The sequence below is a fragment of the Vigna umbellata genome, chromosome 1 (assembly GCF_029865625.1).
Source record: "Vigna umbellata cultivar VRB3 chromosome 1, Vumbellata_1.0, whole genome shotgun sequence".
Taxonomy (NCBI): domain Eukaryota; kingdom Viridiplantae; phylum Streptophyta; class Magnoliopsida; order Fabales; family Fabaceae; genus Vigna; species Vigna umbellata.
Genome location: NC_142165.1, coordinates 67660479 through 67678111, shown reverse-complemented (window position 1 = coordinate 67678111; position 17633 = coordinate 67660479). Strand labels below are relative to the sequence as shown.

General features: G+C 32.1%; 1 protein-coding gene across 2 annotated transcripts; it reads right to left on the bottom strand.

The window, feature by feature from the left end:
• Window positions 1-2149: 2149 nt before the first annotated feature.
• Window positions 2150-4895, bottom strand: LOC124825380 (uncharacterized). 2 transcript variants are annotated; one of them, XR_015783466.1, is made up of 2 exons: window positions 3239-4895; window positions 2150-2784 (listed from the first exon to the last, which is right to left on the bottom strand). XR_015783466.1 is itself a non-coding variant. In XM_047297981.2 (1 exon), the coding sequence occupies exon 1, from the start codon at window positions 4464-4466 to the stop codon at window positions 3393-3395; it is 1074 nt and encodes a 357-aa protein (XP_047153937.1). In that variant the 5' UTR covers window positions 4467-4895; the 3' UTR covers window positions 3040-3392. The 2 variants fall into 2 exon arrangements, 1 of the variants encoding a protein (XP_047153937.1); XM_047297981.2 differs by lacking the exon at window positions 2150-2784 and having other exon boundaries at window positions 3040-4895.
• Window positions 4896-17633: the final 12738 nt, after the last annotated feature.

Here is a 17633-nt window from a genome sequence, read left to right as displayed (position 1 = left end):
CATTGGCTCAGTGAACCGGGGTGAGGGGTATTTTGGGTTTTTTCTGGTTTGTTTTCAATTCACTGAGCCAATGCACAGCTGCCACGTCGCCGTTGTCAAAATTGTGTCAAACTTTTGTTGTCCAAATAACATTTTCCATTGGAAAATTTTTTAGGATGGTAACTCTGACGTTAGACCTAGTGAGGAACAATATTTTCTTCCACTCATTTCGGACCTCATTTTTTTATTTTCATTCTTGCTTCAAAGAAAATAAAATTGGAGTAGAATTCATATTCTTTTAATCTTGTACTATTGAGATGGGTCTAACCCATATTCTTTAATTTCATTACAAATAAAGCTAATTCAGTTTTGTGACATGATAAGGCTTTTGTTCTGTACTTTATGTCAAATTGAGTAAATAATAATAAAAAAAAACTAGTATCAGTAAATTGTGAATTACAATTTAAAGTGAATGTTCTTGGATTTTGTGAATCATTCTTCGTTGTTCTTCAATTCAGCAAGCTAGTTTTGTTTCTTCCCACTTGTTAGTTGACTGTACTAAATACTGTGTGTTCACGAATAAAAAAATACATTGAATTCACAGTTAATCATCGAATAAAAATCATGTTTGATTTATCATATCTTCTAAATCACAAAACAATACTATAAGTTATTCTTATACTTGTACAATGAAAACTGTTTCGAATAGTGAGGTCAAAAACTACTTCTCTACACTTAGGCATTAGTCTTTTTTTCGTTACCTGTTATTATGATTTAGTCTTTAGGCGGTGATGTACCTGTCAAAAACATTCTCAACGCACAATATAATATTTTTCAAAATAAATGTTATCACCTACCTTCTCACTTATTTATGTATTTATAGGTTTCGAGGTGAACTTTTAATTAGGATTGACCAAATAACCTAAATGTTCCTGAACAAATTTTGTTTCGGTTAATTGTGTAAGGTTTATGAAGAGTTATTTATATTTGTACTTATCCATTGATTACTCTTGAAACATAAATCGACCAATTATAACATATATAACCTCTTTCAATTGTTTGGAAAAATACGGTTGACAAGATTGTCCGATCAATCAACGTAAGGGATTACATTGACCAACTAGTTATACGGTATAAAAGGTTTTATGAGTGATTTTAACTCAGTATCATATGTTGGATGTTTTCTCTCCGTGATATTTCTTCTTATATTTGTTTTTGTTTTTCTTACCAAGCGTCTTTGTATACTTGGGTTATAATCTAGTAACTTATATTCCCTCGTTTAAGATATTAAAACTTAACAATCTCATTTAAGTAAAATAACACAATAATTATATATCAAAAAGTCTAAAGAACTTAAACCCCAACAATCTCATTTCTGTGTTTTACATTCATCCTATCACGCACATTAACAATACGATAAATTTCCAAAAAAAAATTTGTAATTTTTTATTTTGTATACACTTGTGTTTTAAATTAGGTTACCTTATTATTTAAATGTCTGCAATCAAGAAGTCTACTTATCACACAAGTCTCTCTATAAATACAACTTTTACTGACTATTTTATTACTGGATTTGGTATTATTGCCAAGTTCCACAAGTAGTATTTGCACAAAAAGAAAATAAAACGAATCAATCTTTTTCCTTACCTAAAATCAACGTAAACATTAGCTTTTAGATAAGTTAGGTGCAAGCACTTTTAATTGAAGTTAAAATACACAAGTTGATTTTGAGTTATGAAAAAACTTAATTCATTTTATTCTTTTATTTTCTTCTCCTAAAAAGTGTTTATTTATAAATTATCCAAATAGAACCTTAGTCTTGCATAAGAAGATTTGAGCATTTCTCATTCACATCTTAACACCGCAATATGTAGACCACTAAAATTTGGCCCCAAAAATATCCTTGAATATGCCATTGGCATGAAGAGAAATGCTAGAAATACACTATTTTAAACGCACACTCTTGTTGATTGAAATTTATCGAAAATAACAATTTCGTGGATCTCAGAATCTTACTTCACCAATTTTCCATAATCTTGTAATTTCTAATAATTTGTAACCAATATAAGAGTGTATTAAAAGGATTGTTTAAGAACATGTTACTAACACTCTTTTAAGAATAAAATAGGTTGCTAAACAATATTTGACAAAAAATTACCAACCACAAATGCAATTAAAACCAACAAAGTAGAACGAAATACCCTGCTTGCCATATGAAATAAGCCTCAACCGTAGTATTTTTTGCTCTCTAGTAAGGTACTTCTAGTAGTGGATCATTGTGTAGAAAAGGGAAGGTTGGTGCACTCATGGAAGTAGAATGGCCATGCTCAACTTCGTTGCAAATTGAAGGAGCAGATCATCATACTACACTTATATTTTATAACCTCGTTCGGTCAACATGTGGAACAACAAAATTTTGACAAGTATAACAAATATTCTCCTACATAGAGCTTGAAGGAACAAGCAGTTAGGCACACAGAAAGATCATTCATTGCATGGTAAAATCAGAAGGTGAATTCCTTCGTGATCTAGACATGAGAGATTTTTTGGTACAAACGAGCTCTGGATACTTTTTTCAAGAATCCACTCGGAGCATACTGAATATCAACAGATAAACTTATTCTTTATATGTATAAATTTTAACAATGTAATAAAAACTGAAAAAAAAAAGAGCATCAAGACCATTTAACTGGGAACAAACTTTCAAACCTCACGGCAAGTACTCTCCCTTAACAGGCGGATCAGAAAATACCAACCTAAGACCTCTCGGTGAGGTTTGTGGGATTCCTTAACCTTGAAAGACCCCTAAATATTTTAGAACAAAAGAAAGAAACGTTAAGTCTTAAGATATATTAGCAAATAATGAGGCAGATAAAAGTACAGAATTCAATAGACTCACTCACCTATGACATTTTTCTCAAATAGTACTGATTTTAGTGATTTATTGTTCTACATGAGTTGGTTGCAGCTATAAATGTTTGAAGCAATAGATCAATTCAGCAGAAAATTTGTTACCCAATACATTATGAAGGCAGGAGCTTCAAAGTGTGTATAACAATATAACAACAAAAATGTGGTTTGTTTCAAATTAGTTTCTTAAATTTGCCTATAAAATATATTCTTTTCTACTAACACTCAAAAAACAAATACATTGACTATCCGGCTTTCATTTTCTTCATATTTGTAATATAACTAAAAGGTAATTTCCGCACGCTGAAATGAGCTAGCTCGTTAAGGTAAAGCCATTCAAAGTCATCACCTCTACGTAGCTTTCCTATCTAATGCTCAAAGGATGAAATGTTGCAACTTGCAAGGTTCCTCAATAGCAACCCAGTTTTCAGGGAACAAACGCTTACAGCTTCCCTCTTCTTCTTATTCATTCAATTGGCACAATCAATACCATGCTGACAATGTCATTGAATTCCCATTGATTCAGCAGAAATGGTCATAGTTTCTAAAATTGAGTTGCCTTCGCTATCTGAGACCTCCAGGCTAGAAGATCTGCAACTGAAATAGAAAACTGCACTCATCATGGAATCTATAAGCACTACAAATGAATACATCACCACCAAGAGTGGCCCTTCCCACACCCTTGAAGATCCATCACCATAGCTCAATGTCTTTACTCTGTGCTCAAACAAGCCCTCCACAAAGGCCATCCCTATAGTCGATCCAAGAAATATCAGTAGACCAACCTGTGTCTGACCCTTGATCAAAATACTAGACCGCAGCATTGCCTGCGCTCCCGAAACATCCTCCAACACAGAGATCACTATCGAAATGTTACAGATGATTATGGCATTGGCAAAGACGACAGAGAAAACCAACCCAACCAGCATTGCACAGTACACAACAATATCAGGGGAAAACCCAAGAACAGCTAATGCACTGCAGAACGCAACAAGGAAAACACAGAACAAGGTGATGCAACCAACCACAAGCGCACAGCCCCACAGATATGTGAAGAGGATCTTCCTCCAAATCTTAGAAACAATCACACAAAACTTGGAAGCATCAAACCTCTTTCTGCAATAAGTACAATCTACGGTATAGACAACACCAGCTTTGGACAATAACAACAATGTAGCATACAAAGGAAAGCACACGGCTGAAGAAACCACGGTCTCTGCAAATCGCTGACAGGACTGTTTGATAATTGGTCTCAGAGGAAGACCACTAGCTTGGGCAACCAACATAAGCCTAATAGATAGATTCTTCACAATAGACACATCCACTATCACATTGGACAAAAGCACAGCAGAAACAGGACAAATAAGCATAACAGCGATTGCAATGAAACCCCATGAATCGAACCTAAGAATCCTAACAGTTTCTCTGAGAATATCCAAAGCATTCATTGATTGCATTTCATAATTGCGATCACGACCAGAGAGTTCAAACTGCTTAACAGGGGTTCCCTCGGATCCCTCCTTCCTGGGGTAATCAGACCTGATTCTGGGAGAACAACCTCCAGTCGAAATCTCCATTTTGGGGGCGGGCTTATGAATGAAAAAACTAAAAAACAAAGATTATTTCATTGGAGTTCAAGATTCACTCGAAGTTTAACGAGAAACCCAAGATCTGATACAGCTAGATTAAGCTCAGAAAGATATCATCACGAAGTTGGGATGTCTTCAAAAGGGAATGATTATGCAGAATGGAGGATGAATTGAGAAGAATGAGGAAATTGAGACAATACAGTACCTAGAAAATGGATTTGAAAATTGGGAGCGTTGAAAAGTGTGGCATTGAAGGTCTTTGCTACAGATAGAAGCAATGAGAATGAGATTGCCTTTGAGAAGAAGAAGAAGAAGATGAAGAAGAAAGGGATTCTGAGTCTCTAAGCACAGTAACAGAAGAAAGGGTTGAAACTTAAAATTCAGATTTGTATCTATTCTACGTAGCTCCAATCCAATAATAAATTATACTTTTAATGCTCCATAGAAAATTTTAGAGTTTCGGGAAATACAGGACAATTATTCATAATTTCTTAACTTACCCTCATCTATTAAGAAACTAATAGCGATTCCCGTAGTAAGGTCCCCGATCCGAATTCTAAACGGAGTTTTTAATTTATTTATTTTATTCTTTTAAATATATATATATATATATATATAATAATTAAATGTTTAAAACATGTATATATTACTTATTTCGAGTAAAAGACTGAAAGTATGTATTTAGTTTTTTTATACTGAAATTGGACTATACTATGTATTTTCAACAAAATCAAGTAGTTTCCTTGTCTTCAAACTCGATTTTTTTTTTGTTTTATAACTGAATATAATATAAAGCTTTAATTAATCTAAAAGTAACTATTTTTTATTATGAAAAATGAATAAATAAATAAAATATGCATATGCATGCCAATAACCGTTGAGCCTAAAACGGTTAAGAAATACGTTCAGTGGAAGACTTCACCCTATTCTTCATATTTTTTTCATGATAGATATTTTGGAAATTGTTTATTTGTTTTGTGCCTTTTGTGGGTATGATCCACTTTTTCTCAAAGAAGTGGATTATAAGTGTTCATAGTTCATCAATTATTTTAATACATAATTTGAATTTTAATAATCTCAAATTTAAACATTATTTGTCATTTACCATTATTTAAATCAATTAAATACTACAAATTATTACACAATTTCAAAACTATTTTAATGATTGAAATAAATTTTAAGTAAAGTAATACTAGAGGATAAAAAGTAAATTTTAGTATATATATATATATATATATATACATTTCTTTAGTTTTAGTAGCTATACTTTTAAATCGATAAATTAATCTTCCCAATTTTAAAAATATATGAAATCAATTATTTTTCATATTTCAATTTTCATTTAAAATGAAATTATTTTTCTGAAATGAAATTAAAACAAAATATTAAATTCTCTTGTTTTCTAAAATTTATAATTATGTAGAGACTAAAACAAGTTCGTCAAAAGGTTAAAAACCGAAAAAAAAAATAAAACACTCTTTAAAAAAAATATATTAAAATATTAAATATTAATTATTAAGTAAAATTATTTTTTTATGAAAAATAAATTAAAATAACTCGTCTAGAATTTAGATAAGGGAGGATCTAAATTTTTAGTGTTAAAAAAGAGTCTTGGTATGTTGTCGAGAAAAATGTTGGTTGGTACACGTCTATCATTACTTAAAAGAGTTGAGAGAATTATTTATTTATTTTTTAATCATTAAAGGCTTAAATAGTGAAAACTAAATGTTATAAAGATTTAAATTGATTTGTGTATAAAAAATAAAACTAATCAAATTTTTAGCTTTTTTTATCAAAGTTATTTTATATTTTTGATTTAGATTATTTAAATGTAAATTTGATATTAGAAAATGTTGAATAGTTTATAAGTAGTAAACTTATGAATTTTTATCGTGGATGTTTTTAGTGTACTACGGTAACACTCTGATTTTTGAAATGTTAAAGATTATCAAAAATTGATAAAATTCAAAATTTATTATCTGCTTATATATAACACATTATACAATCATAATTGATAATTTCATTCACAAGCATGTAAACACAAACATGTATGGGTAGGCTACCAATAAATCAACCATAATAACAAGAACATAGATACTGATTATATCAACTATAATAAAACACACAAGAAGATACATATCTTCTTATTATACCAACCATAATCAAACACATGATGCATACCTTCTGATTATATTAATCATAATCAAACACCTCATACATAGTAGTAATAACAAAAGGATTCATAATCTTCTAACAGAAACAATTCAATCATACTGAATTACTTAATCATCGATCCCCAATCCTCGAACTTCGATCATTGATCCTTGATCTCTAATCTTTGATGTCATCACTAACATCTCATACATAGACCCTTAGTCTATCCACTCATTAGCACTCATGTTAACTACTTACTATAACCATTATAGTAACACCATTATCAACATAACATAACTTAGAGCATCTCAAGTACCATGATCATCATCGTAGATACACCACCATCAACACCATGAGCATCATCGTGCTATAATACCATAGTGGAAAGAGTCTATCTCACTCTTGTACCCTACCTCACCGATTGTAGTCGCTCCTATAGCCCACATGTAGCCTCTCCTACAGGATATCTGTAGCCTCCTCTATAGATTATCTTCTTCCAGTGCACACAAGACAAAAGGAAGCACATATTCGTAGATAGAACCAAGATTTACGAGATACAACAAGTAGACTTATTCTCCACTCTCATGCTCATTAATTACATACTCAAGTACATCTCAACACTCACTCATGCTCCACTCTCAACCACAAGTCAAACTCACCCTAAACATAACCATTAACCTCAATCTCTTATTATCATCATGTTCCATAGCTTCTCAGGTTTGGTTCACGTCCATTCTTAATCAAATTTGCCACTTTTCACCAAAATGCACTGTGATAATAAACTATCACTTAAGATAATCGATTATCTCACTAAAATTTACCAGAAGCATCACGTAGGAAGGGATAATCGATTATCATCCTAGATAATTTATTATTCCCAAAATCACACTTAAAACCAATGCGCAGATAATCAATTATAACTAATGATAATTGATTATTGTCCAATCGAAACACATCCTCGACATAATTCAAGCATTCAAACATACATACATCAACCCTAGATCATGTGAAAACATAGTTAACACATCATACATGCATTCAAGCATCACGTACCCATGTAAACATACTCAAACACATATAATACATCACTTGAATAATCCAGATCCAATTATTGACATGTTATACCCCCAATAATAGGATGCAAAAGAGTCTCCGATAAAAACACCAAATAGGATTTTCAAAATAAAGAACCATGCATCTGGAACTCACTGTCCAAAAATCAACTCAATTCAACGGTGAACGACTTCACAACAACAAAAACACTAGTGCAGGTTTTATGTTATGCAAGAATGACTTCTTCTCTTCCTTTCTCTCTCACTTGGCTTTTCCCTTTCTTCAAATGACTCTAATATGCCCTATTAATCTGACTCATCTCCACTAAATCAAAGTGAGACATAATGTCCACATTATTTGACCTATTCTCCACATAGGAAGGGAGCCCTATAACCCAACACTTACAACATATATTTGCATAGAAACCTCCAAGCATCGTAACTTTGTTCTCCCTTAGCATCAAACCCAACCCAACAAAACATACATAATAAATTCATAGGGAAAACTCATCACAAATATTACATAAACCCTATGCTCATTCATACATAAACTCTTACCCAACAATAACCACATATAATCATATACATATATCAAAACAAGGATTATCAATCAAGATAATAAAGATAATCAAGAACACATACACTAGTACAAAATAGAGATAAGAACACGGGTCATACGTCTCGGTTTTTAGAAAACCGAAGCATATGTAGAAGCGGTGGCATTTTCGCAATTTCGACAAACTTATATGCCTCGGTTGTAAAAAAACCGAAGCATAAAAACCAAATTAACTCGGTTAAAAATAAAATCGAGACCTGATGTTCTGCCACGTCCCACCTAAAACTGGTTAATTTTTTACTACCTCGGTCCTCTAACCCAACCGAGGCATAAACGTTCCAAATACCTCGGTCCTCTAACCCGAGGCATAAACCTTCCGAAATGCAAAAAGGGGTATCCTCTACTACTCCCTCACTTGCAACATCCAGAGCACGCATCCAAATTCGCTTTCCCCTTGCTTATCCATCCATGCGAAATCCAGAAGCAACTTAACGTTGGCGGCGAGTGCGGCGAGGCATGGTGAGGTGGCGGCGAGGCATGGTGAGGTGGCGGCGAGGCATCGTGAGGTCGTGGCGAGGTCAGAGCAAGGTGGCGGCGAGATCTCTTCTTCCCTTGTTTCTTTTCAGGTTCAGACGCGATTTATCGTAGGTAGGGGCGGCCGCCGCGACTTGATCTCTGCGGTGTGACGGTCCGTGTTCGTGGAGGTGGGAGGTTGTCCGCGGCGTGACGGTCCCTGTCCGCGGCTTCGATTTAGGGTTTCGATTTGGGGCTTGGCGACACTTTGGGAGGCGCAACTCAAGCTTCGTTGGTGGCGGCCGGCGGCTGGCGGTGGATCTCGCCTTCGTAGGGGATGAACCGAAGGGCGAGGTGATGGAAAACCAAAGGCGCGACGATGGACCGACAAGGGCGAGCTGATGGTGCGGCGGCGGTGGCGCGGCGAGGGTTTCGTTGGCAGCAAGGGTTTCGTTTTTGGCAGCGAGGGCTTCTGCGTTTTTGGGTTCTCTGCGTTTTTGGGTTCTCTGCGTTTTTGGGTTGGGTTCTTTGCGTTTTTGGGTTCTTTGCGTTTTTGGGTTCTCTGCCTTCAGTTTCAAAACTCATCATTCAATTTTATTTTTGTAAATTTTGCCTGCAATTGGAATGCATGCTGGAGTGATGAGAAGGGGCGAGAGAAGGCACCACGGAGGAAGCCATGGAAGCTTTGGAGATCCTGCAGGAAGCACTGAATAATGAGAAGAGGTTCTTTGGTCTCTTGACGCACTTCTGCTTGTGTAACCACTCTCTCTGGTCTCTGGACGCACTTTTGCTTCCTCATGCTCCACAAGGTGTGGCAGAAAAAAAAAAACCACTTTACTACCTCGGTTCATGTTTCAACTGAGACAGTATAAGACAAGATACTAACTCGGTTTACAACCGAGGCATAAGAGGAGGACTTTTTACCTCGTCCGGATATACCTCGGTTTCTCAACCGAGGCCTATGACCAAAAACAACCGAGGTCATTTCCTTCACATGTACTAGTGATATAACATACAACTATAAACAAACAAAGGTAAGCTTCCTCATACCTTTGTTAATCATAAGGCTTTATCTATAATCCTAAAACACCACCAATCTTCTTTTACTCTAAGAGTTTTCAGTCGCTCTCTCTCTTCTTCTCCCAAAACGTCAATCTCCTCTCTTCTTCTGTTTTCTCTCTTTGATTTAGAGTTTCTAAACACCAAACCATCTCTTAATTAATTTCTACACCAATTAAATAAAAGTAAAAGACCATTTTGCCCTTGGACAAAAATAAAAAAATAAAAAAATAATATAACAATTATGTTCTAACAAAAATATACACTCAAGAACACTAATTTTCAAACAAAAATCTAAAGTCTCAAAATTACTTTATTTTTAAAATCCTTATTTTTCCAGATCTTACCGGTATCAACCTTTGACGGATTTAAAAAATTGAATCATTGACATATGATAGTATGATAGGATGGAAGGATGAAAAAATATTTAAAATTCTTTAGACTATATTAACATAGTAAATGTCTAAGTAATGTTAATTAGATAGGTTGGTGCATTTCTTTAAAAAACCTTATGACGTTCATATTATTTAAATTGAGATCAACTGAAAATTGTAATAACAAAAAATATAATATTTAGAAGGATTAAATAAGAAAACAGTTAAAAATAAAATTCCAATTTAGAAACGGTGAACAACCGAAATTTTGATCCAATGACTTATTAAGGAAGTTGTTAAAATCACATTCCCTACTCACATCTTTTTTAACTTTTTTTTCTCTTAGTATCTCTTTTTGGAATTTATTTTCCAAATAACAACAATTATCGACACACTAACACGTACACTTTGATTCCAGTGTCAACACTGAAGGTTGCAACACAAGACCTAAATCTTTCAAGTATCATCCCAACCCAACATATATGGTCATCATAGTTATGTAGATGTTTTCTAGTCTCACTATTATTGCTGTCATCACATGGAGGCTCAAATGGAATTGAATTTGTGCATGATGAGGACTGAAAATTAGAGCTACAAAATGCAACAAATTTCAACCTCAAGGATTCCATCAAGTTTTCATCAAGAGCTCCTTGTTATAGTTTATTTAAGGACAATGATAAATTGACACCCCTACACTTATTTAATATAACTTTTATAAAACAAAATAAGAAATAATGTGTTAAATGAATCTAGAAGTGTGTCAAGTATATTTTCTCTTTATTCAAAGATGGTTGGTAAGGAAAAAAAATACAAAAAACAAAGCAGTGGTGTATAATAATTATGCAGTGTATTTGACATTTTTTTTTATTTAAATTCCGATATCACCCTTCGAAATTCAAAGTAAATGAAAAAAAGTCAGTTCAATTTAACCTTTTAAAATAATATATCAACTTTAATATTCTGTATAGTTAAGGTCACCTCTAAGTGGATTGATTGTTCATGATGGATGAACCGTCACTAGTGGAAAAACAGTGTATAACGTCACGCATTTAACGTCTAAAACCACTAAATAACCAACGTTAAAAATGACCGGTGGTAATATTGTAAATAAATGCAATTATTAAACGACGTTTAGAATTATAATTCGACGTAAGACGATATAAAATGTCGAATGCCCGTTAGACGTCAAAAAGCCAGTGAATTCAATAAAAATTTGAGCGGGAGATTGAAAATTCATTCACTTTATCTTAGCGCGTGAGACCCTCTTCTCTGTTCAAACTTTTCTCAAACGAAGTTTGACGAATCACATGTAATCTTTCTTTCATTTGATACAAATGCATGTTAATTAACTACTTTAGGTATGATTTTCATTTGTTTTCACCGATTATTTTCGTGTTCTTGTCCATCATAGGTGCATTTTTCTTTCTCTCTCACTGGTGGCAACACCTTATTCCGATGAACCCACCTTTTAAAGGTTAGTTTTCGTTTTCGTTTTGAAGAACTTATTTGTTAAACTTGTTTGTTTTTTTTTTTGTTGAATTTTTTTGTTGTTGTTTAGTTGAACTTGTTTGTTGTTGTTGTTTGATTGAACCTGTTTTCTGTTTGATTGAACTTGTTTTTTGTTTGATTGAACTTATTTGTTGTTTGTTATTGTTATTTGTTGTTGATCCTATATTACCATTCATAGTTCTGCTTTTCAGGTTTCGTAGAGCTGTTAAAAAGGATTATAATTAATTAAAAAAATAAAAAGAATTTATTAACGTCGTATATGTTCAAAATTCGACGTTAAATTAACGTCGAATTTTTTAAATTCAACGTCAATTTAACGCCTATCGATATGACGTCGTTCTCGAATTCGACGTTAAAGGCTCAAAATATTCGACGTTGTACGCTGTTTTTGTACTAGTGCGCGTTAAGCCAAACCTAAAACTATTTAGAACTTCAATATATATGCGTTGATATATTATTTTATGTAAACACTATTTTAATAGTTCAAAATTATAAACCAAATTATAAAGTGTATATATATATATATATATATATATATATATATATATATATATATATATATATATATGTGTGTGTGTAAATTAAGAGATTTATAATTTTCTTTTGAGATATGTATTACATTACATATAGTTTATCCAGGTTATATATTCTCTTATTAATTACTTTTAAACATCAAAAATTGGTATTTTAGAGATCTTGTATTTGAAAAGAGAGAATATTTTCAACAATTTTGAAAACAGGACTATCTATCACAATTTTCAAAATAAAACCTATTATAAAATGTGTGTTCAAGTGAACTATTTTTCACTTTGAAGACATTACTGACATCATCAATACTCATGAAGTTGCAAGGAGATAGTTTGAGTTGTTGCATACCTTGAGTATAAAGTGATTGAGTATTTCACTTGAAATCTTTTAAATGAAGAATTATGGTGAGATATGGATGGTGGAACAATTCTTATAAGATCTGAGGACACATAGTTGTTGATAAGAAGCAAACATTAATGATAGGCTGGTGAATTATGATAGATTATTGAAGCACAAGAAATTAGACTCAATGAGAAATATTCACTAAAAGTCTCAAATTAAGTCTTGTAGGCTAAAACATCAGGAAATCAAGAAAGACAGAAAGAAAAGTCACGATGATAAGATATGAATTTTGCATTCAAATCACAACAAAAATTGAAGATTCAAATAAGAATATTGCTTGATATTTATATTTCACAACAATTATGTTATGACCGTTGTGAAGTTAAGTAAATCAGAAACTCTTTTAAGAATGCCTAATAGATCAAAAGATAAACTATAAAGTGGTTTATTTTTATTAGTGTGGAATGAGACATAACCTTTAAGGGGAAATAAATTATTATCGACAGACACAATTCTGTCATAAAGTCTAATTTATTGAAATATTTTTTTATAAATTTGACATTTTAATTTATAGACAGAAGTATTCATCAGTATAAAATCTGTGTATAAAATATATCAGAAAAACCTGATAAGAAATTACAATTATTATTGACAGATATTTTTTTATAACTTATCTTTACAATTATCAATAACGAAAGTCATCAGAAATTTCTGTTAATAACTTACTATTTTACCGTATTTTTGTCGATACATTATCGTTGCAGTTACAAATGGTCTCATTTCTTCTGTAAATTCGTCGACACTTTGGACAGTAAGTTTTTCGCTCAATCCGATGATTTTTTTTTTATTATAGGGAAATGAGTGAGAAGAAGAAAAAAAGAGAGGAGAAAAGGAGGAGGTGGTGGTGGTGGTGGTGGTGGTTGGGGGGTGAAAATGATGGTTTGGTGTGTTAGTGACGCATAGATGGAGCACATTAGTGACAATGATTGTGATGGTCAGAGTTAAAGAAAAAGGTGGAGGAAGGCTTGTTCTTTTGAGTAGATTTGAGGGGATTTGAGAGGATTTGAAGATAATTTATTTTGTCCTTTTTTTGAGCGAATATGAAGGTAAATGAGAGTGAATTTAAAAATAATTTTTTTTAATTTGTCACGTCAATACAATTTTATATTAATTCTCATAAATTTTATTTTCAAATTCACTCCTCACAACATTGTGGGTGAGAGAGGTTTTCAACCAAAACACATATCCTATAATATTAATGAAAAACAAACGCAACTAAGATCAATGGGGATGAAGGTGTTTTCACCCAACAACAATGGAGGCTATGCAAACCACGATGCTGATTCCACCCAACTCCAGGGTCAAGGCAAAGCGAATTGGTGTTTCTCCATTCGCTACCAACAACTTGGTTTTTTCCCTTCCATTGTATGCTTTCTCTCTTAAATTTTGGTGAATTTGTGTTTCGCCATTCGCTTCCAACAACTTGTTTTTTCCCTTCCATTGTGTGCTTTCTTTCTTAAATTTTAGTTTATATTAGATGTTTTATATTTATATAATTTTATGTTTATGAGATGAAGAAAAGGAAAAAGAGAAGAAAGAAAGAAGAAAAAGAAAAAAAAGAAGTACGAGGAAAAAGAGAAGAAGAAAAATAATAAAAGACGAAGAAGAAGAAAAATAATAAATTTAGTGCATATCTAAATGAAAGTAAAAAAAAATTATATATGTTGTTTTTGCAACAAACTAAAAATTATGTCGGTTATAAATGCAACGTACATAAATTTATGTCTCCTACAAGTGTTTTTTTATGTTAATGAATAAGATAAACATCCTATTCACTCATGGTATGACGTTTATTATGGTAGAACAATGCAGAGAGAAGCAATGCATTTTAATGTTGCTTGTTGTATCAAAACTATAAGTCATTGAAGAAAGATTTCAAAATGTTTATTATATATATATATATATATATATATATATATATATATATATATATATATATATATATATATATGAAGATTTAAAGTCAATAATAAAAAAGAAACCACATGTTTCTCTGTACACTCCGTCACTTTCTTTTTATCATACCATTAAACAAAATTTTTGAAAAACTTGAATTCGTTCAAATTAAGCTTTAAGATAAACCGGGTTGCCTAGTCAGATTATGCCATGCTAGCAATATAAATTTTTAAACTGTTTTATGACTTTTTACAATTTACTTTGAAAAGCTATTATATATATATATATATATATATATATATATATATATATATATATATATATATATTTTAATTGGTTTAAATACCTTTATGGTTTTGATATCCAGTTCATTGGTTCATAATTTTAGAAAAATGTTCATTTTGGTATTTTAATGTGTAATTTTATGCTTAATTTGATTATTTTGGTCTCTCAATGTGAGGTACCAAAAATCCTTCAAGCAAAACACCACAATTTCTCCAAGTGAGACACCAGGCTACTTCAACAAGTAAATTGAGTTACTTCACCAAGTAACTTTCATAAAAAAGACCTCTAAACGAGGTACCACATTACTTTACCAAGAAAATCAAACTACTTCACCAAGTAATCAACTAAAATCCCTCTGTGCAATATAGGACATTAAGTCATTTAAACAAAATAGAATAAGAAACATTGAGCTATTCGAGTAAAAGGGGACAATTCAAAGCATTCAAATCGAGTATGAAATAAACTCGACATCTCACTACCCGAGTACAATAGAAGCTCGATGCTCCAGTGGTTGAATAAAAGAACTACTCAAACACCCAAATGCCCAAACATAATAAATAATTTAGCATTTCTAGTGATCGAGTACATCAACAACTCAGTGTTCCAGTATATGGTTAACTCAAGTAGAGAGTACATGAGTAGATAACAGTTTAGCATGTGACAATACCTGAGTACAAAAGTTGTCCACTACCCCAAGTCTGAACTAGAACTAAAGAAGGTGGCCCGCCTATTTGCCTTCTCAAAACTCTCAGCATAGGCCACCAACACGCCAGTCATAAAGTTGGTACTCTTCTTATCCAGACCAACAACATCAGCCTCAAAATTAGCAAACCTGTTTATTCAAGCAGATCTTCGGAACTCATCTCGCCCATCTCAAACTTTGTTGTGAAGGTTGCCTTCTTATCTCTTGGTTGCTGGAAGTTCAAAGGTCAACTGAACAACACAGTTGCAACTTTGTACGAACTACAAGTCTCTGTTTATTAGCTCTCGACCGACCTTAGTACACAAGTTGTCCAGGATGTCACTTTCGCCCTTCACCTGGCTGCCTTCACTTCCTTTGACATTAGGTGAATTAAAAAGAAAAGACAAGAAACACTAGTATAAGTGTGGAAAGGACTTAAAGAGCAACGAGGATTGCTTGAAGTGAAGTGACGATAAAGAAATCCAATTCAGAATGAAATTAAAATCATTATCAACTCGGCAAGACCTATACAAACTGGCAGCACCCAACAAAGTTGGCTGCATCAAAAGCGTAGCCCGCCTAATGTTAGCCACATAAAACTAAGCCCACCTAAAGTTGGTCGCATTAAAGTGGAGCTCGCCTAAAGTTGGCAACACTAAGCAAAGTCTTCCTAAAGTCGGCAACATTTATTAGAGTTTGCCCAAGCTGGTAGCCAAGCATAATCCTTCCTAAATTTTACTACACAAGTCGGAAGGACTATTCTTGCACAACAATTTTCAAATAAGCTTAGTTGAATGACCAATCTACCTGCAAAGCTTGACCAAAGAGCTAATCCACATATGAGTTGGGTCGAATGGCCAACATCTCAAATATATAATAACAAAATGATAGTTCATCATAAATAATAATCATAATATCAAATTGAAAATATTAGTTATAATATACGAATATTGTCCTAATAAACGTAAGTTCAAATGATTCCAAAATAGAGACCTAATAAACTTTATTAAGTCATTCTAGTATATCTATTTTATATAAACACATATCCTTTATAATACACTATTTTTATACATTTCCATATTATATTTAGAATTATTTTTATACTTTTCAACTTTGCTAAACTATTCTTACAGTTGTCAAAATTTTATTCTATTTTCAAACTTTTTTCATGTGTTTCGAAGCTAATTTGCTTTTTTTTAAAATTATTTAATATATATAAATATAAAGGTTTTCTCGAAGATAGTAAAATAGAAATATACATTGAAAAAACATGAAAATTGCTAAAAGGTAAAAAAAAATATTTATTGCGACACATTTTGAAGCGTCGCCATTGAGTTTTCATATATTGCGACCCATTTTGAAACGTCGCCGTTGAGTTTTCATATATATATATATATATATATATATATATATATAAAGGTTTTCTCGAAGATAAAAAAATAGAAGTATACATTGAAAAAATATGAAAATTGCTAAAAAGTAAGAAAAAAAATATTTATTGCGACACATTTTGAAACGTCGCCATTGAGTTTTCATATATTGCCTTATTACAAACGAGAAAGTTTAGTACTCGAAATGTCATAAGAAGAAATATACATTCTCTTACGTTTTAGTTGATTATTTTATTTTTTAGTTTTAGTTGATTTTTTTTAACAGGTACTTGATGTTTTAAGAAAACTGGGCTATTTTTTTTATGAATTACAATTCTTTTGGAGAGATAATCACGATCATATTTATGAATTACAATTCATTATATAACAGTGAATTATATAGCAAAATCTTACCAACCAAGTAACTATAAATAATATATCGCTTTCATATTTAAAATTTCGTAAATTAAAATTATGGTCGCATTTAACTTTTAATTTGTGAATTTTTCTTTCAATTAATTTTTTAATTTTATTTTTATATCTTTCAAAATTTCTAACATACTGTTATCCCAATGCACACACTAATAACCTTTCTTACTAATCATATTGAATGCTAACACTTATTTCAGATATAGACAATTCACCACAGACTTAATCATATATACAAACTCTCAAGTTTTGTTTAAAGTATAGTTGTGGTTAGGATAACAACAGGGCATGTGTACTCGCAACCTAATTCGACAAAAAAAATATACCCACTATTCGATTCGCTACA